Source organism: Hydra viridissima, unplaced genomic scaffold, assembly GCF_058129835.1.
Source record: "Hydra viridissima isolate aposymbiotic clone 2 unplaced genomic scaffold, HvirCarnegie_v1 scaffold_1, whole genome shotgun sequence".
NCBI classification, from domain to species: domain Eukaryota; kingdom Metazoa; phylum Cnidaria; class Hydrozoa; order Anthoathecata; family Hydridae; genus Hydra; species Hydra viridissima.
Genome location: NW_028324300.1, coordinates 11,513,360 through 11,540,825, shown reverse-complemented (window position 1 = coordinate 11,540,825; position 27,466 = coordinate 11,513,360). Strand labels below are relative to the sequence as shown.

The following is a 27,466-nucleotide window of genomic DNA, read 5'->3' as shown; positions in this document are numbered from 1 at the left end:
AAAAATCAATTGCCAACTGTGAAGCATAGATCAGAAAATAATGATGTGGGGATGTTTCAGCCGAGATTACGTTCTAGAACAAATCGACATAAAATGCACTTATCAACCTAGTCGATTCTAAACCAAGTGGGTGACATCATATGATTAGTTCGAAATATTATCCAACGAAGTATTAAATTATTTTTGAGAAACGTTTTGTTAAGATTTTTTTTAAAAAAAAGTTTTTGTAACCGCTAGCTAAAGTTAAAATTTTCTACTTGTTTATGTACGTTCGGCCACTTTTTATATCATCTTTTTACTTTTATTAAAATTCAAAATATTTACAAGAACTTTCCCTCACTTAAATTATCTGTTTTTACACTTGCAATATTGTTTGAAAATTTTAAGAAAATTGTTTTACGAAAAAAAAAATGAACTTGTGTAATTTTTTATCGTCTATAAACTTTAGTCGATAATGTGTATTACAACCAGGCCGTCGCTAGGAAGGGAAAAAGATAGTGTAAATGTCCCATCAAAATTACCCTTTTAAAAATTTAGCGTAAATAACTATGCAATTCATTTCTCAGTCTCTGATATTGATATTATAACTGAGATATTGTTCCAGCCTTTACATATTGATATCCTTTATCACCACTGTTAGTATTAGTAAGGAATTCTTACAAATATTTTCATGATACTTTTAAAAATGACACACGATTATTAATTCTTTTAATTAGTATTCAAAGATAATCTGCTCTAAACATCAATGAAAAATTAATACCAACGGAAAACAAATGCAAAAATCATATGATTTGTATTTAAAAAATCACCATAGACGATTAAAGCAGTTGCTTAATTTTTTCTTAAGAAAATTTTAGTACATGAAAAAGTATGGGTTTTTTATTTGTTATACCTACTCTTCTTATTTTTGGAAGCTCAGCAATATACATTTGGCCACAGTTTTTGCAAAACACTTTTTTGGTTGTTAAATTAGATCAATCTCTTTTGGCAACAAACCATGTATCAAATCAATTAAAACAACTAATGGAGAATCAATCTCAACTGCTGAATGAAAAACAACAATTTTTAAAAAATGTTAAGGTATATTACTAGCGTGTAATACAAGAAAAAGAAAGAAATAATTTAAGTTTATGATAACTAAAGTTCTTTGAAACAAGCTATCAATCAAAGTGTCCACCACACTTAATGCACATTTAATTTTTATTTTACACTTCTATGTTTTTTAGTTAACTTTTTTTTAAGGATTATCAATACTATGTCTATATATTTTATATTAAATATATATTATATCAAATTCTCTTTAATTTTTAAATTTTACAGTTCAATTTAAGGGGGTCCTATACCATCAAACTTGTGTCGCTGACGTTTGACCTTAAAACACTTTTTACTGCATATAATAGGATGCCCAGGTATAAAAAAAAAAAAAAACCAAAAAAATTTGAAAAAGTTTTTTTACGGGGTTAATAAACCATGTTGGGACCCGAAATACCCCAATTACTGTTTCCTTAATAACTTTTAAACCATATTTACTTATTAAATAAAATTTTACAAAAAGTTTTTTATTACTATGAAGAACAATTTGAACTAAAATCAATAAAATTTATTGAGTAGTTTATATTTTATAGATAAAAGACCATTTATATCAAAAAGTGACTATAGTTATGTTAGTTCTTATATCAAAATTTCAAAAAATACAAAGTAAAAAACTTTCATTTTAGTTCAGGTTGTAGATCAAACTTAAATGAATAACTTGGGAAATTTTTAGGTCAAATTGTAAAACCTAGGAGATTTTATTCTGGAAACGGTGACTAAAAATAGGCAAAAATCAAAAACTGAGAAAAACAAAAATAAGAAAATAAATAGAAAATAACAAGTATCAAAATAACATCACACATAAAAAATTCAATATGCTCCAGTTATATAAGACTCATAGTCATTTGTGTTTGTCTGTTCATCAATAAAACCCTTTCTTTTAGCTCTTAAAACTTTTCTTTGCTTTTTATAGGAACTACTTGACTTCTTGTTAGCTTTTTTTATTCTACATAAATCTCGTTTTGGACCATTTATGCAAAATGAAGCTCCAGGAGTAATGTTTAAAAATTTAAATACATTATGAAGCCCATTAAATCCATCATTAAAATGAATAACTGCTGAACAAACACCAATTTTAATTATTTTTTGACTGCAATATTGATTTTTAGGGCATCGAGACCAAATCATTGCATTAAGTGATTCATTGACATTCTGGGTCATTCCATGCAAACATTTAATCAATAAACTATCGGTACTTAGGTCCATAAAAGTTTATACTTTCATATACTGGTTATACTTTCATTAGCAGCAGTCATGTATGAATCTAACATTTTGTTGTTAATTTCGTTATAAGCTTTGAGATTTATAGGATCTGTTAAACTTAGTATACGCGAAAAGGTCTGAATTGATGCAAGACCTTTGCCAATTTCTCGAAGTGCCATAACACATCTAGTGTTAATGTCAAAACATTTTTGACCACTTTTATTTGGTAAAATAATTTCTTTAGAGGTAAAAATATTTTTACTCCATTGACAATAAGTACAAGAAAGTCTCAGTTTATTTGCCCATCCTTTCTTTTCTGTTGTTAAATTTTGAGTACATAATCCCATTTGATTACATTCTGGGCAAACTGAATACAAACATATTGTTTCTGCCAAAATATTAAAGTCTATTAGCAAATAAGATGTATTCAAATCTGCTTCCTTCACGTTATTATTTTTCAATTTTAAACCACTTGCTGAACATGGAGCTTCATTTATAATGATTTCTGAAGTAGGAATTGAATTATTTATTGTTTTTGGTGGAGCAACTACAAATCGATTTCCATGAAATACTCTTTTTAAAGGTTTGTAACCTGACTTTCTTCGACCCATAACAAAATTTTAACTGCAGTACCAATTTACTAAATTCAAACAAATTAAATGAAGCACAAGGTTAATATAGTTTTGTTCTTGCAAAGTATAGCCAAAAAATGAGTTTGAAAGTTGGCAAACTATACTTTAAAAATGCAGCGTTAACATTTTCAAACATTCAATTTAGCAGTAGGTAAAAAAGATCAGAGGAAACTTTTTTAATTTTAAAAATTACGTTGCTAGGGGCGTAACTACGCAAAACAATTTCAGCACTTTGTTTAAAATTAAAAATATACCAACTTGTGTTCTAAATTTATTTAAAATTATTAAAAAAAATTAAACTAGTATAAATTTTGCACAAAATTATGTAAAAAAAAAAAATTTGAAATTTTCCATTTTTAATGGTATAGGACCACCTTAAGCTTAGGCGTTTTTATTTTCCACTAATAACAAAGTACAAACTTCTATACCAGTCATTTGAATTAAATCTTATTTAAAGTCACTTTTAGACCTTCAAAGTTACAAAATTTTAGAGTAAAAATTGCGACATCTCACATGCATTATATTATTTTGTTTTAACCTTTAGAAGACATTGCGCAGAATTGCTGCTGGATTAAATCCGTTTAATACATTTTTCAAAAAAAAAAAAAATTTTATGACTATAAATATGTCAAAACATAGACGATAATTCGTCTGACTTTTTTTTCCCGTGAACTTTGGGAAGTCAGACGAGAAAACTTTGGTTATTTAAAAAAATTAATAATGGCGAAATGTAATTACGTTTCGCAGGTTTAAGGACGGGGGTAATAAACTTTTTAAAAATCAATTATTAAAAATCAACTATTTTCAACCAATTATCAACCTTTTTGCCAAATTTAAATATACGTCGAATATATTTTGTAAACCTGTTTTTTGTAATTTCAAATTAATGTTTTTTCTGATTGCAGATTTATAAAAATAATTATTATTTCGTCTCTTTCTTTTCTTACTCGTAAGTAGTGGCCAAGTTCAGTCAGATTAAATTCAAGTTTAATTTATTGAGTTCAAACATTTTGCTTTGCTTTTTGACTTTTCGTTTGTCATATTGCTTTAGAATAGCACTGATAATTTAATTAACTAAATTTTGGTGCAACCTTTAATTAACCCCCCGAAACTGTACGATATTTCATTAAGATCAAAGAAAATCCTCAGGAACATATTTGTTCCGGTAGATGATAAATTGCATTAGCGCAAAAACCAAAGTTTTCTCGTCTGACTTCCCAAAGTTCACGGGAAAAAAAAGTCGGACGAATTATCGTCTAGTCAAAACATAGCGAATTTAAAAAAACCTTAGCGAATTTTAACGCAAAAAGAATTCTATTTGATAAACTTCAGAAAACTCGATTTATTTTAGAAAACATAAACTTATAATTTTACTTGCTATTATTTTGTTGTTAACGGAAAAACCAAATAAACAAAGTTAACATTTTAATTTAAAATTAATATAGAAAGTGAAAATACTTTTAAATAAATTTCTTAAAGTTTTTTTTTTTTTTTTTTAAAGTTGCAGTTTAACGCAATACTCACTGAGGTCCTAACAGATCTAACTCCGCAAGACTCCTTTGAGTTTTTCTTTAAAAACTTGGATGTTCTAAGTAAATTTTTGTTACATTTTCTGTTTTAAATTAAATATGTGTGAAAATAACACTAACAGACTCTCTTGTTAATGTTAGCACTCAAATGTTTTTCACGTATGGAATAGATCTTACTCTTGGTTATTGTGATGTAAATGACATTTCTTTTATGTGCTTTTTAAGAGCAGCAAAAATCTGTATTAGAGAGTTGTTACAAACAGATAGATAACCTAAATGAAAAGAAAAGAAAAACAGAGAGTGACTTAAAAGCAGTACGAGTACATAAGTAAGTTGTTTTGTCTGTAAATGAAGTTTATATATAATTCATTTTTACAGTTATATTTAATTCACATTCATATATCATATTTTATGTTTAAATAAGATTTCTTTTTTTTTTTAATTATTGCTAAGAAATTTTGAAGTTACTGTATACTGTTATGTAATTCAACCGAATTTGTAAAAACTTCTCCTGAAATAATTATTGCAGCTTGTCTTTGAATGGTTTGTTTAAATAGCATCAGGTGTTTAAACAATGCCGGTAAGACCTCCTGCTAATCAGTGGCGGACTGTCCATTAGGCTAACTAGGCTGCAGCCTATAGCCCCGTGATTTTAGGGGGCCCGTGCACGGCCGCATGACAAATCCCTGCGTCTATCATCTATAATCTGTTAGTCAGATTCAGGCTTTGATCATATGCGATAATCATGGAAACATTATCTTGTTCCTAAGTAAATAAAGTTTGATATACAGTATTGTACCGATCTTTTGTGAGGTCGCTAAAATGTCATATCATCATTAGTCAATAGCTCTAAGACGTCGTGAAAGAAAACGTGCAATAGAAGCACACAGAAGTAATGTCAAAAACTGTTAAGCTCACGGAGATGTTTGTTAAGCTCACGGAGATGTTTGTTAAGCTCACGGAGATGTTTGTTAAGCTCACAGAGATGTTTGTTAAGCTCACGGAGATGTTTGTTAAGCTCACGGAGATGTTTGTTAAGCTCACGGAGATGTTTGTTATGCTCACGGAGATGTTTGTTAAGCTCACGGAGATGTTTGTTAAGCTCACGGAGATGTTTGTTAAGCTCACAGAGATGTTTGTTAAGCTCACGGAGATGTTTGTTAAGCTCACGGAGATGTTTGTTAAGCTCACGGAGATGTTTGTTATGCTCACGGAGATGTTTGTTAAGCTCACGGAGATGTTTGTTAAGCTCACGGAGATGTTTGTTATGCTCACGGAGATGTTTGGGAAGCAAAAGCTCAGTAACAGTTACAGAACAAATGCCTCTTGATGATCCTTCTGCTCAAAGTGCTGTGCTCGAGGCAACATCTCATTCTCAAAATGTTCAAAATGTAGAAAATGATGATGACAAAGAAACAGGAAGTAAGTTTGGCAATGACGATAATGGGCCAAAGCTTGTTAATTTCAACGCAGTTATTTTCAACGCAGAAAAATGCTTTTTGTGGTGAGTTCAATGACTGGAAGAATGGCTTAGCCGTTATCTGTGCGCATGAAAAGTCTTTAGCCCACATAGCTGCCGTTCTAAGCACCAGAAACCTTTAATTGGCTGCAGCTCGTATTGATGAAAATATTGTCAAACAATTCAATGCGAAATGCCAATACTTCAGATCGGTGCTCGGACGTGTTGTTGAAGTAATCAAGTTTTTCGGCTAGCAACTAATGGACACTTATGTTCACCGAATTAAGCGTGCTAAGTACTACTCAGTATCTATGGTAGCACACCAGACGCATGCAAGGTTGATCAATTAACTTGAATTGTTAGATATCTATCTGAAGACAGCTGCGTACTCGTTGAGCGTTTCCTCAAGTTTCTTGACATGAGTGGACATACTGCGAGTGAGATCTCAACAAGCCTTTTGGCATTTTTAGGAAAAGTGGGTAACGATATTACATACGGTCGGGGCCAATCATATGATAATACTAGTAACATGTCTGGAACTTACCATGGTGTTCAAGCAATAATAAAAGCACGGAATTCATATGCTAAATATAACCCGTGCTTTGCACACTTATTGAACTTAGCAGGAAATGAAGCAGCAAACTGCAAATGCTTCAACGCATCGCTGGTCTGTGCTTAAGAATAACCTGGACTCAACACCCGTTTTGAAGAGTCTTAGTGAAGCCAGATGGTCAGTTAGAGCAGAGGCAGCGAAGGGTTTGTAATTGGTTTACCATGAAATAAAAAATGCTTTGGAGAATATTAGAGACGATGTCTGTGAAATAACAGACACAAGACGCGAAGCAGACGGTTTAGTTAAGAAGCTGAACCAGCTTGATTTTATAATTTTGGCTGAACTCTGGTCAACCATTATGGATCGCTTCAAGGATACGTCTACAAGCCACAGATTTGGACCTTAACTGACTACATGAGCAGTTTAAGAAAAGAGTTTGAGTTATTTGAGCGTAAAGGTCAGGAACTTACTGGCAATAATGCATACAATGAGCTAAGTGCACATAAGCGTGTTAGAAGTACTCAAACCACTTTTCATGAAGGCAACAAAGAGGAAGTTAGCTTGTTACCAAGGGAGAATTTTAGAATAAGCGTTTTCCTACAAATCATAGACAGCATCTTGGCTGCTATGCAGAAGCGTCTTATTGCGTGTTCAGGTGTTCAAGATAAGTTCTCCTTCTTACACAATTTAGTTGATCTCCCTGACTCCTGTCTGCGTGAAGCCTCATCAACATACTACTATTTTTTTCTGTCAGATTGGTAACTTTTGCATAATATGTTACTAGCCTAGGGGCCCCAGATTTCTCAGTCCGCCACTACTACTAATACTGCATTATCAGTTTTGTAATAATCTTTTAGTAATAAGTTTACAAATCTAAGACCAGCAGACCTTTTTTGGCCAGATACTCCACCATGATTTATCCGAAAATTTTTCTTGTTCATAGCTTAGTACCTGCTTTGTTCATTCATCCTTTATCATATATGTGAATTTTATTGCTGCAAAGAAAATTACAAAATGTTCCGCATTGCCTCTCACTTCCTTACTATTTTGTGCAACTTTATTGTAAAAATGTAAAGGTTTAAAGTAAAATCAGCATCTTTAATGTTGTAACAAGTAGTACCATTAATAATAATAATAATAATAATAATAATAATAATAATAATAATAATAATAATAATAATAATAATAATAATAATAATAATAATAATAATAATAATAATAATAATAATAATAATAATAATAATAATAATAATAATAATAATAATAATAATAATAATAATAATAATAATAATAATAATAATAATAATAATTTTGTGAAAATTAAACTGTTTATATGGTTAAAGTAATAAAAAATTCCTCGTTTTAGAGTTTTAAAATTTAAGTTTCCTATGAAATATTGAAAAGTAAACTCTTGTATAACTTAATACTATTGATATCGAGAGGGTGAGTTCTACTGAAATTAAGAGGTTTAATTCGTACCTCTCAAGCCATAATCTGGACCACGAGGCACGAATTAGACTGGGCATAACATAAAGAGGATATAACTTAACTCCAGTTTTTAGTTTGGATTTATGCTAAAATAAAATTTTGCATACTAAAAAATTTTGCTTAAAAACTTGGGCTGGAGGCAACCATGCATTTTGCTCCTTAAAGTAAATGCTTACAACAAACACACAAAATAAGATTCTTTTATACTACTTTGTGAGAAGGTTGTCTCACAATATGAAATGGAAGAAAGTAAGTTAAAATTATTTTTGTAACTTGGGAAGGTTTCTAAAAGTATTGTTGATTTACTGAAGTTTTTTTATTTTAGTGAGGAACTTCGTAAAAACTTAACAGAAAGCTCCTCTGCTTTAGCATCACTAAAAGAAAAATTTGTTCAACTTGGTAATTACATAATTTAATTCATCTTTTAAATAATGACATACTGATTTAGCTTTTTTAAATTTTACATTGATTATTGTTTAAGTTAGCCCAAATCAAAATTTTTCTTTTCACTATTTTTTTGTTGTGTGGTGTTAGAAAACCTTGACAGTACAATAATTTTGATACAAAATGAGTATTTGAAATTACAGACTATGAAAAAGAATATGATTACACTGGATGTAATATACAATATAAAGTGTGAGGGTAAACTGTGAAACTTCAAAATATAGAAATAATACATAATCGGTATCATTTTTGATCATCATTGGGATCATCAAGTTTTTGGCAAATTAAAAATATGTTGCCTACTTTTAGGTAAAGGATTGCTCCTCATCAGAAAAATTAATCAAATAAAATAATGGGTGACACAATTAAGTAAAAACCTGTTGTGTATATGTTTGCATGGCTCACTCCTAAAAATATGTTTGTGAAGTAAACATTATTAAAACCCCAGCTCTTGTTTCTCTCTGCATTCCAAAAAGTGCTCTGTTTAGTCAAGTTTTTTTGAACAATAGAATAAAATTTTAAAACATTCTGATAATTAAGTAAACTGATATTTGTCATTTTTAAGATGCATTCTTATGCATCATAAGTATAATAGGCGCTACTAGACTTTTTCCGCCTCCCCCTCCTAACTTTATGATTGATTCTGATAGAGAACTTTATGCTGATTAAGAATCGTATAAAAACATGGGTCTCAAAATCAATGGAAAGTGCTCTAAATTGAAGTCGAAAGTACAAAATTTACGACAAATTCCTAATATTCGCCATCATGAATAATGACAATTAAAATTGTTTATTAGCAAAGTATATATATTTAAAACTGTAGACTTTTTTTATTACTTCAAGCTAAACCCCCCGTAAAAATTTATTTTCATTATGTCTGTCATAAAAAAAGGAATGTTTCAAAATAATTTTTCTATTTCTTCATTTATCAACATGTCATAGCTCTTCAAAAACCAACAAACAAACGTAATAGCCCTATTGCGTAGGATCTTGCTAATTAAAAACCGCTGCACAGTGACTCAGAACGATCAAAAAACGGTAAAAATTAAATAAAATTTGACATAAATTGTAAATAAATAATGTTATATATCAAAAAAATAATTTTTGGGTTAAAGATTTCAAATTTGTTAATTAACTTTTTTTTACGCGCAGCTTCGACGCGTATAATGCGCGCTTAAGCGCTTTTAAGGTGACTATACGCGTACAAAAAACATTTTTTTCAAGTTTTAAAATCTTCAAGAGAAACACATTGTCTTGATATATAACTCTACTCGATATTTTTATAAAAATGGTTTAAAGGATGTTGATACATAGAGAAAAAAAACTGCATTTTATTAGATTTATTTTATTATTTACATTACAATTAATTTAATAATTACATCTGGTAACGGTTTTCCTTGATAGCTCTTATGTTTTCTAAAAGATATGCTTGATACTTTTGGATCTGATCTAACTAGAAGGTAGTGCATCTGATTCATCATTGTGTTTAACCTTGATATTTTTGCCGTGTGCTTAAGTCTAGAATTTCTTATCTGTTTATTTAAACTCTCCAGTGCATCTTCCGAATATACCCCGATTGGCAAAGGTAATTTATGTGATATAGAAGAACTATGCAGCAGCAGTTTATGTACAGTAGAAGGCATAACATACCAGTCGCACAAAATCACCATACATTTAGCTGTTTCAGTGCAGTATAAATCTAATTCATTGATATTAATAGGATATCCACAAGATATGGTTATGAGAATATTATGCAATCTTTCAATTATATCACAATCAACTTTAGTAATTTCAGAAAAAACTTTACTATTTTTAAATGCTCTTCTGGCAGTATTGCCGCCATTGGTATTTCCAGAACCAGTTTAGGCATGTCAACATGTAAGCTTAACCGTTCTTTGAAGAGTACCTGAATCTCTTTTTTTTTTAAGTCTACAGATAATTTTTCCTTAATTTTTTTTGGCTTATACTTTTAAATTTCAATTTTATAACTCAAATAAAGAATAAGTTCCAAGTATTTTATCCAGCAATGCAAAGCTGAAATTCCAAGCCCCAAGGCTGACTCATTCTCAGTTTTTCTTTTAAAAAACCCATATTGTTCATTTCGTTGGGTTTAGCATTGCAAACATTGCAGGATTGAGTAGATTTTGTCTCTGTAAGTGCATTAACTACTTTATTATCAAACATTGTAAGATCAACTCTATAGCTGATATTAAAGGTCACCTTTTTTCTTGCAAAATCAAAAACTTTGAAAAACATCTTTAAGGTATTTATTTGATTTTTTAGATCTGATTCTTCTTCTCTGGATAAAATTGGAATCTCTTTTTTATATTGTAGATGAAGAGGTCTACAAAAGTGACAACTTGAAGGACTTCCATTTTTCCAAATCTCGCCATCTTCTACTTTGAGCAATAAAAGCACAAAAACTGTAAAAGATTTTCTTCACTCTTAAGTTCTATACTTGTGTTGCTTGTCTCATATTTCTGTTAATAAATACTTTGGCTTGATGCTCCATCAAAACCAATCTTTCCATATAAAACTCCAAATATTTCGTTACCTTGATCACAATTAGGCATATCAATCATTTCAGTTATTCTACTCACAGTATGATCTAACATGCTTTGAAGAGTACGCTTTGCAGAAATTTTAGAAAAATGTATATTCTCAGGATAGCATTTCAATTTTTCCACGAAAATATTGTGTAAGGTAGGATAAATATAATGATCATAAACAATTGGCTTTAACAGTTGTCACATTGTTACATCCTGTAATAGCACTATATTACTAAGTTAACTTTATATTACAGGAACTACTAAAGTTGTTCAGTTAAACTTTTTCAAACATGTTGTACTTATCAAATAATAAATACTTTCAAATATGGGGTAAAACAAGGTTTTTAAGTGTTTATCAACATTTGTAATTCTTTAATAACTTCCAATACCGCAGGAGACCGCAGTAATCCCTTTATAATTTAAAAGTAGAAATGTTAGTTAACTAGAAAAAATGTATATATTTTTGGAACTCGGAGGAACATTTTTTTAGTTGATATATAAGCCAAAAAAATACAATTACTTGCTACCTTTTTTTTAGAAAAGTCTTGAAATTTAAACAAAAAAATCAGACATTTTTTTTTCTTTTTAGTAAATTTGAAATATATAGAGCCAAAAGATTATCTTTAAAAAAAATATACACTTTTATTTAAATTAAAAATCCTCTTTTTTAGTTAAATAAAAATCTCATATTTTTCAAGTTTCTTTGAAAATAATATCAAATTTTTTTTTTTCTTTTAACTATAAAATACAAAATAAAAATTTTATGAAACAATTATTTATACTTTTGAAATAAAAAATTATTGCAATTTAATATTATTTAAAAAAGGGCACATAATTTATAGAAAAGTTGTGAGGGGTTTATTAACATTTTTTTGCTGTTTTGAGTCACTGTGCGTCGTTTCCTTGAAATACTGTTTCCTTGAAATACTGGAGCTTTGCACAAAGCAAGATGGATGGCAAAACTTCAGTACACTATGAAAATAGTATTATTGTCCGGAAAGATAATTGAGCAGTTTCCCAATTCAGGAGTTGCAACCAAAAATCAAATCAAGAAATTACAACGTTTCTGTATGTTTTCTGTAAGTGTCCACCTGCAATGGTGGATTAAATGCTCACTTGCAGCTGATGCCCCATTCAACGATTTGATTTTAGTCAAGAAACTGAAACAGCTTGCATACCATGACTCTATAATTGCTGGCAAGGAAATAAAAGCTCTTAGCAGACATAGTTGGTATATGAATGAAGAGCTTGTTCCATTGGCTCTTTTCTCACAAATGGTATCTGACAAAGACAAAGAGAGTATGAGGCTCCGGCTCCTCCGATTTGAAAGTGCTGGAAGTTCTACAGATCGAGTTGGAGCATCCTTCGGAAAGCCTAACCTTAAACCAATTTCAGAAGAGATTAAGTCACTGAGTGATTTGATTGTCCCTGGATTAATGAGGTTTTTCCATATTGTGAATGGTCCCTATGAGTTTTTTCAAACATCAGCCAATGAATGGACAAAACTGGACAACTTTCTTGAACTGAAGACAATTGTTCAAAGTCTTCAAGTAGTCAACGAAGCTGCTGAACGAGGAGTAAAGCTATGTCATGATTTCTTGGGTGTAACAATGGACGAAGAAAGGTTTCAAGATGTACTCCAAGTAGTTGAAAGTTCGCGAAAAAAAGTTCCAGTACAGCGGAAACTATCATCTTGTTCTCAAGAGAAGTCACAGTTCCTAGCACTGGATGATGATTGATGATTAAATACATAAATGGCATTTCGATTTTTATAATAAACAATGAACATTGTACACGATATTACATCATTCAATGGAAAATATAAAAAAAACGATATTAAAAATATAAAAAAAACGATAACATCATTCAATGGAAAATATTGCGTTTTTCATCCTTTAATTTTTATTTTAGTCTAAAATTTTTGAAAATCATAAAAACACATATATTTCCGGTGTATATATGATGAAACACAGTTGCAAAATTTTGAACAGCAATTTTGCAAATAGTTGGGGCGGCTGGGACGCCCTAATTATATATATATATATATATATATATATATATATATATATATATATATATATATATATATATATATATATATATATATATATATATATATATATATATATATATATATATATATATATATATATATATGTATATATATATGTATATATATGTATATATATATACAGTATCGGACAAAACATTTGCAACCAACATACTACAAAGTGTTCCTAATTTCAAATGTCTTAAAAATGAAACGAACTATACTACCACAGCAAACAGTTCAGGGGTGTGGAGTCATAGCATGCCGTGACATGAGCAATCAGCTGACAGGTGACAGCACACAGGCAGAATTTCGTTGACAAGTGCCATTTTGCAGCGGATAAAACAAGTGCAAATTTTTTGGTTTGTTTCATTTTCTTAAGTCTGGTCCGTGTCAACGTCCTGGAAGTTTTTTAACAATTAAAGGAAGTATCCAGAAGTTTCCAGAAGTTTCCAGAAGTTTCCAGAAGCATGCAGAAGCTTCCAGAAGTTTCCAGAAGAAGCATCTGGAAGCATCCAGTTGCATCCAGAAATATTTTTATGACTTCAAGTGCAAAAACGGCTCCCGACAGTCTTGGATTGGAAGTAAGAAAGAAAATTATTGGCGATTACGTAAGTGGAATGTCACAAAAAAGTATTTGTGATAAACATCGCGTGAAAAAATGGACCGCATCAAGACTATGTTCCAAATATCGTTCTACGGGGAAGTTGGCAGCACATAACAAAGGTGGAAGACCGCGTTCCACCAATTCCAGAGAGGATTCTATGATCATCAGATCCGTCAAGAAGGATCCCTGGATATCATCAGTCGAGATACAAAAGCAATTAGAGCTGCCTGTATCGGACCAAACAATCAGACGACGTGCTGTTGAAGCCGGATTATTTTCTCGACGCCCTGCAAAGAAACCGCTAATTTCACTAAAAAACCAGAAGAAAAGACTCCTGTTTGCTACATTGATAGCGAAATACAGCTTGGTCAACATTTTGTCGAGTTGCACTTGTTTTGTCCAGAAGAAAATCAACTTTTTTTAATACTTTTGATTAATTTATTAATTTTCGTGTACAAATAATGAACTTTGTGATGAATAAAACTTGAAGAACTTTGTCTCTAAACAGTTACATAGTTATTTCTCTAAATTGAAAAAATGCAGCACTTTTATATAAAGAAACTAAATTAGCATTACTTGGTTGCAAATGTTTTGTCCAATACTGTATATGTATGTACGTGTGTGTGTGCAGTGTTGGAAAGTATTTAAAATACTAATATTTTAAATACGTAATTTAAATACTTTTTTTATTTTTTGTTTGAATTTTAAACTTTTCAAGTGTTTTTTACAACACTGATAATAAGAAATTTGTGTGAAAAAATCTGAAATTATATATGTTAACCGTCTGGTCAATGACCGGGTACCCAGGTATCCATTCCAGTTTCCAAACTAGAATTTGTTAACGTCCCTTTATTCTTTTATATATATTATAATATTTTTATTACTGCTCGGATCTCCGAAGGAAAACAATCGTTGCTCATATGATTTTTTTGGAAGCCCTTTGTTATTCTCATAATAAAGGATATGTGCTGCAAGGCAGGTAACATCGAGAATATTGTAGAAAAAAGCTAGAGGCCATCTTTGAGTTAATCTTTTAGTAGTATATCTACCAAGCATTTTATCCATTGTGTCAGCACCAGCTTTTGACCAGTTGTAAATCTCAATAACTTCTGGGTTTTTTTTTGCATCATCACCAACATTTGCTACCTGATGCATTGATGATAGCGTAATCACTGCTTTGTTTTTTTTGGGCACATAACTACACATGGTTACTTTTTCATGAAAGCCAAACACGGTGGATAGTTCTTCTCGTGTTTTCAATGCTGTCATTGCTGGTGGAATGCATGTCTTATTTTTCTTTAAAGCACCAACAATTGTTAGATCTCAGGATAGTAAAGATTTTGCCAATGGCAGAGTAGTGAAGTAATTATCCATTATAATGTTTCTACCGGATCCTTTGTATTGTACTACCAAGTCTTTTACAACTCTCTCACCAACATTTTTTTCACGACCGGCACTTGATTTTCCAGTGTAAATCTGACCTGTGAGGGGATACGAGTTTTCTGCATCACATATCCACCATACTTTAATTCCATACTTGGCTGGCTTTGATGGAATATATTGAGTGAACTTAGTTCGACCCCGATATGGGTAAAGTTGCTCGTCGATGGTCAGGTGCTCTGTTGGGTTACATTGTTTTGCTAATATACTATTAAGCATTGTCCAAATATCTCGTATTGGAGCAGCTTTATCAATCTCCATGCGTTGAGTACCAGTATTGGCATCATCAAACCAAATAAAAAGAATGATGTTCCAAAAGAGATTGATGCCCATTGCTGCACAATACGATGGGTATGAGTACGACTGCCACATATCCTTTGTATTGTCAGTATTTGAGTTGTTGGCGCCAGAGTTTATCAAAATAGCCAGGAATGCATAAAATTCCTGAAGTTCAAGATTTTGCCACACAAGTTGTTTTCTCATTGGATTTTTTTCATTATATGTTGTATATGTTTAGTTTGCTTTTTTATTCGTATGACGTGTAATGATATCAGCCATTTCTGGAGTAAAAAATAGTTTGAATGTGTTTAGAATTGACAACATGTTCGCATTTCTTTTAGGCCCACACCTCTGTCGAACATTATTATGCCTTGCAACTTGATGTTCACTTTTTGATATCTCAGTCCACTTAGTACCATCTTTTGTTATCATAGTTGGCCCACTAACTGGCGTTTCTAATTCACTTTCTTCATCTTCGTCATCATTATCTTCTATTTCACTTTCTTCATCTTCGCCGAGTGCATTCTCATCGACTTCTTACAAAAATATACACAATATATAAAACATTATATTTCAAAATCATTGTTGCATAATAGAAAATAGAATTGTAAATTACCAGTATCATCAAAATCCGAAGCTGCTACTTCACTCTCTGATAAAAAATCATCATCGTCACTATCCAACACGTGGCCATTGCCAGATTCTTCACCATCAAATATTTTAGTTTATTATTTTATCTTTTGATTAAAAGTACAAAACAATTTATACAAAAATAAAACAAGGAAATTACTCATTACCGTTGAAAACCTAATTTATCCATCGTATTTCCATAAATCCATCCATCATCCATTGTATTATCCATTACTCAATACGATTATTTACTTATAGTATTATTAATTTCTAATTAAGAAAAAAAAAAACTTCTCTTTTTCACAATAAATTTTGAACATTATAGTTTTGTTCTTTTCACTAAACAGTAGGTGGGTACCCGGGTATCCGGTTATTGAACGAATGGTGAAAGTTTGGTTATTGACCGTACGGTTAATCATATCTGAAATTAAATATACTATATATATATATATATATATATATATATATATATATATATATATATATATATATATATATATATATATAAGGCCGGGGTAAAATTAAACTACCTTATATATATATATATATATATATATATATATATATATATATATATATATATATATATTAAACTACCTTATATATATATATATATATATATATATATATATATATATATATATATATATATATATATTAAACTACCTTATATATATATATATATATATATATATATATATATAAGGTAGTTTAATTTTACCCCGGCCTTTTGCGTAATGTTGCAGTAGTTGGAGGAAGTTGAAATGAGGTACCTCAAAAAATTTCAGCGATTTTCGATGAAAAATGGTTTGCGGATTTGATTTTAGAGATTATTGCGATTTTACGAAAAACGCCATAAAAAGCGCAATAAGCGGAAATTAAAATTTTCAATTGTGAGAATATGTTAAAAAGTTTTCTAAACACCTTTTTTATAATTTATGATTCTAAATTTATAAAAAGTTGTTTATCTAATTCAGTAACTTTTTGAATTTATTCAAAAATATCATCAAATGAATTGGAATAATATCCTTTTGAAATAAATGCTTGGCGCATCTTTCTGCTAAGCAATTTTGCAGCTGTGCCGGTTCTCAAACCCGTAAACGTAATGAGATGCTTCCGATACTAGTTTACCAGTTCGCTCTACACTCAGAAAGTGAGATGGGAAGTCCGGAATATCTGGGCTTAACAGAGTTGTCTATGAAGTATTGAATTTCTTGAATTGTAAAATGTTGCGTAGTAGGAGGTTCCGTAACGTCTGGAGCAGTGAGGTCTATCAACTCATACCAGTTATTGGCATTAAAATTTATTACAGGAATTTTTTTCAATTTATTTTGAAAACTGGTCAAGTTCATTTAGTTACTAAGTCAATCAAATAATTTAAAAAGATACCTTTGTCTAAGAGTCAGTATTGATTGAAAACCATGATTTCATCATCTTTAATCATGGCATAGAGAATGCTTTCAGGTCTTAGGCAAAATGCATTATTTTTAATGTTCTGCTTCACAATATGTATCACATCATTAAATGGGAGAATATTTAGTCGAACAATAGCAGAAAAAAGAAGACGAGGAGAGTCGTGCAGCTTAGTTTTTTTAAAGACTGGTTTGGTTGATTGTCTCTAGTATATAAACAGAGAATGCGAATAGCTAACCACCTTGCATGGTTAATTGGACCAATCTTATAAGCAGTCCATTTATCAGCAATATTACCAGACCCTACTCCTTTGCAATACTCAAACAAAAGTCTTTGTCACTACTAAGGTCTGTTAGTACTTCTTTTGGAATATACCCATTAACTATAGGATTTGTGACAGGTTCAAACAAAACTTGATGTGAATCCTAAATATTTTCAGCACATCTTTTGTCAAGAAGGCCACTAAAGCTTCCTGGTCCAGTTGTTACACCATCTAGTTTTTTAAAAAGAGCTCTTAAAGGAGTTTTAATGTAGCGCGCACCAAATGAGGTGCAGTTTTCGTTTTAACAACACTTCAAGTTTTACTACTAAACCACTTTGCGACAGTATTATCAAGAAGAACTGCCTGAATATTTTCAACACTGTTAAATTCTTGTGGAACACTGAACGTCTCTTTTGCAAGTACTAAACCAGTTGCGCCAATTATAGGAATTGTTCTATGAGTCAAATAGGTTCCAGCAGATTTTCCATCTTCATAAGCAAATGTGGGGTGATGTTCAGGTTCAATATATTTTTTAAGGAATTCCAATTCAGGTTAGCTTATTATGCAAGAAGTTCGAGTGGTCTAATCAAGTTTTCTATCCACACCAAGGCAAATCAACTAATTTTTTTTTTCTAAATCTTTACCTTCGCTAACTATCTTTACTTGTGCTTTAGCCCTATCTAATTTTCACTTGTTAATCAAGATGTGAATGATATCAACATCTTTTCTCAAAATATGTTTAATGCCATTTATTAAAGCATTTGCAAGATCTGCACCTAAGTAAATCTGGGAAGTTTAATTAAGTTGTAGTCTCCAGGAAATTTCTTTATTGGTTCCCATTCAGCTTTTTCCTGAAAAAAATTTCAGCATACAAAGTTTGCGTGTACTTAAAATATATATCAATAAAGTTGCAATAAGTTTACCTCAGTTTCAGTTGAATACTTCAGATGACATTGTTGTATGAGAGATTCTGCTTTATCAACTTTGAGTTTTTGTGGCTCATTATCAATCCTCTTGATTCTTTTGAAAGCTACTTTATCAACTGAAGAAAGTTGATAATCTCCTTTTGGACTAGTTTTCTGCCTCTGATCTCGAAGATAAACTCTATCTTCAAGAGGTACTTTCGCCTTTTGAGGGCAAATACATATAATATGTTCTTCTGAGCAATTTGCTTCATTGCATGATACTTTTCTATCACTACAGGGTAGCACATCCAATGAGCAAGAACAAGCAGAAATATCAAAAAGCTTATCCAAATTTGCATCAAGATTTCGTTTGGTACTTGCTCTACCATGCTTGCGATTAATGTTTTTCACTAGAATGAGAAGATCCTTTACCTTTCTAGCAATAGATTTGTCAGTTATTAGAGGTAGAAAAGGATTCACTGCAGTCCAAATTGATTTTAAATTATCTTTAATTTGCTCAGTAACTCCTATGATATCTGCAGTTGGCTTTACATGAATAAGATAGTAGTAGTATTGAATAACCTGTCTGTAAGTACTTAGCTCCGTCATTAATAATTTACATGGACCACCACCATACCTTTTTCTACTTGTTTTTCGTGTTATAGGTGTAACTATAATTTTCGGCATTTTTTATTGTTGATAATATTTGTAATTCTTGTTGAAGTTTTTGTTTAGTATTTTATATTTATCTGTTTATACATTAAACAACCGCCAGATGCAATAAATTTGATTGGCTGCTGTAACTTAACAAACATTTTTATTGGCTGCATTATATATTCAAAACGAGATATTTTGAAACGAAATATTTTAGAAACTTACAAATTTAAGGCATAACTGAAAACTTTAAATACAAATCCGCAAGCCATTTTTAATGCAGTATTCCTGAAATTTGGTGGAGTTGTTGTTATAACCTAGTTATAGTAACTGCAACATTACTCAATTTGATATTCGAAAAAAATGTAAAATCGACCTACCCTAATATATATATATATATATATATATATATATATATATATATATATATATATATATATATATATATATATATATATATATATATATATATATATATATACAGTGCTTCCAGAAAGTATTAGCGCACTCGTAATTTTTTTATTATGGACAACTTCAAATTAATATAAATTGTAAAGTAATTTTAATTTTGAATTAATTTTTTTTTAAATGAATGGTAAAAGCAATTAAATTTAATTATATGTTAAATATTGTCAACCTGCTTGTTTTTTTTATGAGTTAATTAGAAGTTTAATGACTACTCGGAAAAATGTCTGAAATTAAGCGTGCAAAAGTATTAGCGCACTCATTTAAAATGTATTAGCACACTCGTTTAATTCCTTTGAGAAAAACTTTTTTGGTTAATTTTTGTAAAAAGCTCCCTGCTGATTAATAATAGTCAATAAAAAATATAAGAGGAATAAATTGAAGTGGCGGAAATATCATTTGAAATACAGTTAGTTAAAACTTTAAAATTGCAAGAACAAAAATATGGGTTTAAGGAGCATATCAGTTGAAACAAAGTGGCAAGTTGTTGGCCTGAACAAAAGTTGAAGAACAGTCAAAGACAAAAGTCGCTCTGGTCGTCCCAAAAAAATGTCAGAAAAGGACGAAAATAAAGCAATTATGCTCGCTAGACGCAGCCCAAACATGAGCATAGCCGAAATCGCCTCAGACCTGAATACAGCGTTGGGTGCACATTAAGTTAGCCAATCAACAATTAGCAAGCTTATGAAGAAAAAACATCTCAATTCATACCTTGCAACAAAGAAGATACAATTAAGTATCAAAAACCGTCTCAAGCGAAGAATATGGTGCAAAGAGAGAGCTGCATGTACTGTAGAGCAATGGAGAAAAGTAATTTTCTCGGACGAGTCAAATTTTGAACTTATTAATCGCAAGAAAAGGGTTGTCGTTAGGAGATACAAAAATGAAAAATATAATCCTTGTTTTATCATGTCAAGAGTTCAAGGAGGAGGAGGTTCACTTGGCATTTGGGGCTGTATTGCTGGATCTAGCAATGGACTGGCGCATCTTTAAACTGATCGCCTTAATCAACATCGATATAAAGAGATATTAGAAGATTATTTAAAGCCATCAATGGACGTTTTCATGTTGACTCCACCTGGCAATTTCAACAAGATAACGCTCCTTGCCACACAGCACGCTCAATAAAGCAATACACGGAAAAAAAACAGTTGAATCTAATGCCTTGGCCCGCTCGCTCACCTGATTTAAATCCTATTGAGAATCTTTGGAGTTGGATGGACTGCAAATTACAAAAAAGCAAGCCCACTAACTTGGTGCAGCTCAAAACGCAAATCCAAGAATTGTGGAACACCGTGCCACAAGAATTAATCAGAAAACTTATAGATTCTATGCCGAGTAGAGTCTTGGCATGCCTTAAAAAAAAAAGGTGGTAACATAAAATATTAAACTTTCTCAGAATCTTTGAAAAATTGTAAGTGCGCTAATACTTTTGCACACTTTTTTAACATTGTTTTTTTCACTCTTATTGTATTCTAATTAAATTCAAGATAATAATAAAGAAATATCTTTTATATATTTGACAATTAGTAATTCTGCTTTATTTTATGAATAAGTTAAAAAAAAAAATTATCAATCAGCCTTTTATTGTTTTTGAATTACCCTCATTTGAAGTTCATTTAGGTAAAAAAAGTATGAGTGCGCTAATACTTTCTGGAAGCACTGTATGTATATATATATATATATATATATATATATATATATATATATATATATATATATATATATATATATATATATATATATATATATATATATATATACACATTAATATTTTAAAGATTTATCATGAAAAACATAAAAACTTAACTCAAAGTTGTTTGTGTTATTTTTACTTCTTCATTATTTATATGGATTACTACTGAGATACTTTTTAACAAAATATCCGACTGGAAAGTTGAATTTCGTTTTAAATATTGCATAAGAAAAAATCTCTCACAAGCTAATAATGCACAGTGTTCACAAGATTGGAGATACAAATCATCGAGATTTTTACAAGAGCAGAATGGGTTTCATATCGTAACTAATATTTTTCTAATCAATCATAAGTTTTATAACAAGCTTTTGCGTTACAAATACACAAAAATGCCTACTAAAAAGCAATACGATGAAAGGCAGCGTGAAGTTGAAGAGACGTTGCAGAATAAGCTCAATAACAAGAGAGTAATTACTGTACATGTTTTGTTTTATCATCCGGATGTTGCACAATACCTACTAAGTCTTCCATTAAAGAATTCAAGTAAACTGGTTTTACACTTCACGCATCAAGATCCTACAGAAAGAGCCAACTTTGAATATATACATAGGTATTTGAAGAGGAAAACAGTAATACTAATGCACATGGATATTTCTCTTGGCGGTGGATGGGACAAGTTTAACTATCAACTTGTTAAAACCAAAAGACTGCTGTATGCTTTAACGCGCCATTCTATCCTGAACGAACAAAACTGCGATGCTGCATTTTCTGCAAATTGTCATAACGGCTCTGAGTATATCGGGTCCCATGACGTTTTTGTTTTCTACTAGAAGAATTAGATACGTTTGGCCCTAACTCAGCAGGAATTGAGAATGTTTTGATTTGGTATTTCCAAAACGCTATGGGATACAAAGTCTTAAATCCATGCCGCACCTTGATAGTTTATCACAGACACTGTATTCCGATTAGAAACGTAAACGGTTTAACAGAAATGGGAAAAATGGACTTGCCACATTCACTGAACATTTAGAATGAATATATGTATATGTATATGTATGTTTATATAAATATTTTAAAGATTTCTTATAAAAAACATGAAAGAATCTGAACTCAATGTTGTTTGTGTCGTTTTAACTTCTTCATTATTTCAATGTATTACCATTGAGTTACTTTTTAGCAACGTATCTCACTGGAATGTTAAATTTTGTTTTAAAAAATTCATATGAAAAAATCTCACACAAACTATTGATGAACAGTTTTCGCAAGGTTGGAGCAACACGTCAACAGGAATTTTACAAGAACAGAATGGGTTTCATATCGTAACCATTATTATTCTAGTCCGTCGTAAGTTTTATAACGAGCTATTGCGTCATAAAAGCACAGAAATACCTACTAAGAAGCAATGCGATGAAAAGCAGCGTGAAATTAAAGAAACGTTGCAAGACAACCTCAATAACAACAAAGCAATTTTTATAAAAATTCGCTATCTTTAACTTTCCAATTAAAACGTCAGTTTTCTCATCACCAAATTTAGGTTTAGTAAATTTTTTCTAAGTCACAAATCGTAATTAATATTAAACAAATAAATAGAAACTATTTTAGTAGGAGCTCGTATTTTTCGTGCACTTACACTAGGACCGTATTATATTACCTTATTGTACACTGAACATAATTTTTTAATTTCTGATAATTTATATACACCTTATAAGTTATAATGTAAGGTAGATTATTTTTAAAAAAAACTAACTTTTTAAAATTATTTTGATGGTTTATTCATAAGCGTCAAAAAAAAAAAAAAAAAAAAAAAAAAAAAAAAAAAAAGGATGATTATCCAGAGGAAAAAGAAGCTAAGTATCTATGAACAGAGAAACTCTGGAGGCTTTTAGAATAAGAACAGCACTTTTACCAATTTAAATAAGAACATCAACTGCTCTTATTTAAATTGGTGAAGGAAAAATAACCTACCGAATAACCTAAAAAGCTGAAAACACTGCTCTTTAGGTTAACTTTTGAGGGATAATAATATCTTCAATCTGTTTACAGTCGAAATGAACGAAATATTTAATACTGGTAATATGTTACCTGTATTAAATATTTCGATTAAAATATCTCGATTATCTCGAGATAATTTTCAAAATATAATTTAGAGAGTAAACATTACACACACTTTCGTTGACAAAAATATTGTCCACGTGACAACATTCCACTCTTCATCAATTCGTTTTGCTCAATATTCCCAGCTAGCCTATACAGAAAGGTCCCGTACGGTATTGCACCGGGGATCTGGTATGGTTATCATCCGGGTTATGGCACCGGGAGTCAGACGGGAACCGTACGGTTTTCCCGGGCGTAAACGCCACCTATCGACTGTAATAAAATTTACCTCGTGCGTGAATTTTGAAATTCCCATTTTATTGTGTGAAATTTTTTGCGATATTTTGTTAATATTACATTTCTTTTACGCTTTAAAGTTGTTTCTTTTTCAAATAGTGGTAGATATTTTTTTGCATATATTTTTCAAATATTTCGTTAAAGTTATCCGTTTTTAAATTACGATTGTCGGACAAGAACAACTTTTTTTACTGTTTAATTATAGTAAAATCTCTTTGAGGATAATTTTTTACTAACAGTATTTTAGGTATTGCAGTTTCATTATCTTTTCGTTATGTTTGCAATAACTATTTATAGATAATTTTAAGTTGATTTTTGCAAATTGATTGAAACATTAAGTTGAAAACACAGGTTTTGAGTTGTCTGAGATACTGTAATTACAATACGCGCGAAAGCAATTACAAAGAGTGGACATTGCGCAGTTTCCTTAAAATCCTATAAACATACTTTGAGCGGTATTTTTATGGACATATTTGAGTTGATTTGTAAAGTGTAAATTGAAGGCGACTTTTTTATGGATGGGAGATTTTTATTAGAAGAGAAAATGTGGGGTTGAAACATTGCGTTCGCGGCGAGAAAGCAACATATACGTTGTTAATAACTTTTACCGCATATAATTTATAAAGTCTATCTTCATTTAATTTATAATAAAACTATTTTGGTAATTGGGGAATATTTATTACCTAATAAGATTTTATTACCCATATACTTTTTTTATATTATTTGTTATTATATCATTATCTATTTATCGTTTGTTAATTAATTAATTTTGTTAAATAAAAGAAAAATATTTTGTAAAATTACGAAGATATAAGTAACCTTACTATGAGTTCAGACTGAACAAAACGTAGAAAAATTGCTGCTGAAATAGCAAGAATTGTGAAAGAAGTATCATGCAATGAATCCTAGTTGTTGAATAATGTTTTAGTATTTAATTCTTCTAAATCATGTCCAATTGTCAAAAAAACTTTGTTACCCGAGTCTTCTAAAATTTCCGAAAATTAATGCTGATCGGATGACAATATAAATTTACCTTTTACTAACTCTATCATTAGTTTTGAAGAATCTAATGATAACATCGAATGGAAAGCTTGCTTGCATGATGATTTAGACAGTGATGAACAATTGCGTAACAAAAGTGAATGAAAGTGTATCAGATGAATTAAAGCAATTGACGATTGCATTTAACATATCTCATAGTGCAATAAATAATTTGCTTTAGAATTTGCGAAAATCAAATTTAGGTTTGCCTAAAGATGTTAGAACACTTCTTAGAACTGATCGAAACATTATTATTGCTTCTGTAGCTGGTGGTCAATATTTTATATAGGATTAAAAAACTGGTTATATTTGCTCCTAAATAAATCTTCAATTTCATCTGATATTACACAGCTTACAATTCACATAAATTTTGATGGAATTCCTTTAGCTAACAGCTCAAACATTTCTCTCTGGCCAATTCTTGGTTCGATTGTAGAACTTGAAGGTAACAATGTCTTTCCTAGTTCTTGTCAGTAATGGTGGAGGCAGCTTGAAACAATTTATTAAGCAAAACATGGCCTATTTAATGACATCTAAGCAAGCGCGACAGTGTAACTTGATTGGCCAACAAAATTTCAGATTTTGTTTAGTAAGTATTCACTTCAAATTTGTATGCCCACGTTTAACAGCAACATATTAATCTTAAGTTATTTATTTAGATCACAAATTTAGCCCAGAAAAGTAATACTTGCTAAATGGTGTAATAATAATAATAATAATAATAATAATAATAATAATAATAATAATAATAATAATAATAATAATAATAATAATAATAATAATAATAATAATAATAATAATAATAATAACAATTTAACATGTATACTGCGGCATCAACATAATTGTTTTATATGTATTTAGGTGCTGCTAAATAAAACTTTGCCACTAAGGACACAAGCAAGGAGATGCTTGAGAAGTAACTTTCTACGTGGTTTGGAAGTTCACGGGATCGTGGGGAAGGGTGCCGAAAACCGATAGGGAAGAATGCAACAGAAGTCAATAATGTAATACAAGTTCCTGATGATGCAGTTACAAATGTTAAACAGTGAACAATGTTTTTTGATCTAGCATCAGTTAAGAGTTTACAAACTGTTTGCCATGGTCTAAGTTATGATTTATTGAAAATACTACTGAATGTGATCTGTTTTTCAAGCAATGTATACATTATAGTGGTTTGTCCAGCCTGTAAATATATTTTGCCTTATAGCACACAGTATCTGTTTTCAAATACTCTTATTTGTTTAATTCAGTTATGCACGTTGAAAATTTACTTAACTAATTGTTATAACCTGTAAGCATTCATGTGTATTTCTTGGTATATTTTCAATCAGTTTTGACTGGCAGTGATGCAGTATTGAAACTTGCATCATTCGTATGCTATATAATAGTATTGGTGCATTTTTTGAAAACTTGTTAGTTAACGACTTGTAATTGCTTTTTTTTTTAAATAGACTCTTGCATATAGTTAACCGCTTATTAGTTTTAGCAATTTTTTTTGGCAATGTTATTGTTGCCATTTATAAAATGCATCTTATCTGCCAGCAATATAGCTACAGGACATAGTAATGTGACATAGTGATAACAACAACAACAACAACAATAATAATAATTTTTAACAGAAAAGCATAAGAACGTTACGAACTTATCAAGAGGTATGGAAAATAAAAAAGGAAAACTTTACACCTGTTGGTAGAAATATTGTGCACTGCAAATCCGCACTACACTGGAGAATTGTTAAGCACTGCAAATCCTACTACCCGGGCCGCAAAAAGTTCCCAGCTATGCCTATATGAAAAATACGTGATCATAATGTATGAATGCGGAAGAAAGAGGTGCGTTAGTTTGATGTTGCAGTAACTGGAGCAGTAAATGCAGGATGACATAATCAGTAAGTCAAATTGTACCCAATACGATCGAAGTCTGAAATTTAAATACATTTAATGCCCTGGGTTGTTCGATCACAAGATTTTCGTCATTAGAATTTATTTTGGCTGCGATGAACAAAGAATTGCCTTAAAAGTTTCCATAAGAAATCATTCTGAAAAGTGTTCAAAACGATATTTCAGATTTTTGCAGTAATTATATTTTAGATTATTTATTAATTCGTTTTACTGTTGTGTGATACTTCAATACATTATTGTATGTTTAAAGATGTCTGGTACAAGATTTAAGAAAAATATTTCTTGAAAATTAATATATTATAAAATATAAATAGCTTCTTTCGTTTTTAATTTAAGGCACTTTAAACAGAAAATCTTAATGCGTGCACGCATGAACGCATCTATGTATGTATGTATGTATGTATGTATGTATGTATGTATGTATGTATGTATGTATGTATGTATGTATGTATGAATGTATGCATGCATGCATGCATGCATGCATACATGCATACATGCATGCATGTATTTTTACATACACTAGCCCGTCGAGAGGATTAACTTTTTCTGATGGGTCTCTTTAGCCCGGAGATTGCTGCTTTCCGGTTACAATCCTTACTGCAGAATTTTATTTTTGGAGTTGTTTTATTTTATTTTTTTAGTTTTTGGCGAAGAAAAAGTGTTTTTTTTTTCCAAATTTAAAAAAAACTATAAAAATTTATTTACAAAAAAAATACATAGTGAACAAGTCTTTTAACAAAAGTTGATGAAAATTTTGTAAAGCTTCATTTAATAGCAAATAAA

General features: G+C 30.5%; 2 protein-coding genes and 1 pseudogene across 5 annotated transcripts; 2 read left to right on the top strand and 1 right to left on the bottom strand.

The window, feature by feature from the left end:
- Positions 1-770: 770 nt before the first annotated feature.
- LOC149893340 (uncharacterized) lies at positions 771-25,974 on the top strand. 4 transcript variants are annotated; one of them, XR_016455761.1, is made up of 7 exons: positions 771-868; positions 974-1,080; positions 4,429-4,519; positions 4,682-4,784; positions 8,282-8,355; positions 25,171-25,371; positions 25,644-25,974. XR_016455761.1 is itself a non-coding variant. In XM_090098202.1 (5 exons), the coding sequence occupies exons 1-5, from the start codon at positions 871-873 to the stop codon at positions 25,655-25,657; spliced, it is 492 nt and encodes a 163-aa protein (XP_089954328.1). In that variant the 5' UTR covers positions 775-870; the 3' UTR covers positions 25,658-25,974. The 4 variants fall into 4 exon arrangements, 2 of the variants coding, with proteins under 2 accessions (XP_089954328.1, XP_089954321.1); XR_016455759.1 differs by having other exon boundaries at positions 774-1,080; XM_090098202.1 differs by lacking the exon at positions 25,171-25,371 and having other exon boundaries at positions 775-1,080.
- On the bottom strand, positions 16,850-19,261 carry LOC149893342 (uncharacterized). Its single transcript, XM_090077168.1, has 2 exons — positions 18,554-19,261; positions 16,850-18,481 (listed from the first exon to the last, which is right to left on the bottom strand). The coding sequence occupies exons 1-2, from the start codon at positions 19,220-19,222 to the stop codon at positions 18,407-18,409; spliced, it is 744 nt and encodes a 247-aa protein (XP_089933294.1). The 5' UTR covers positions 19,223-19,261; the 3' UTR covers positions 16,850-18,406.
- On the top strand, positions 21,623-23,490 carry LOC149893341 (uncharacterized; annotated as a pseudogene).
- Positions 25,975-27,466: the final 1,492 nt, after the last annotated feature.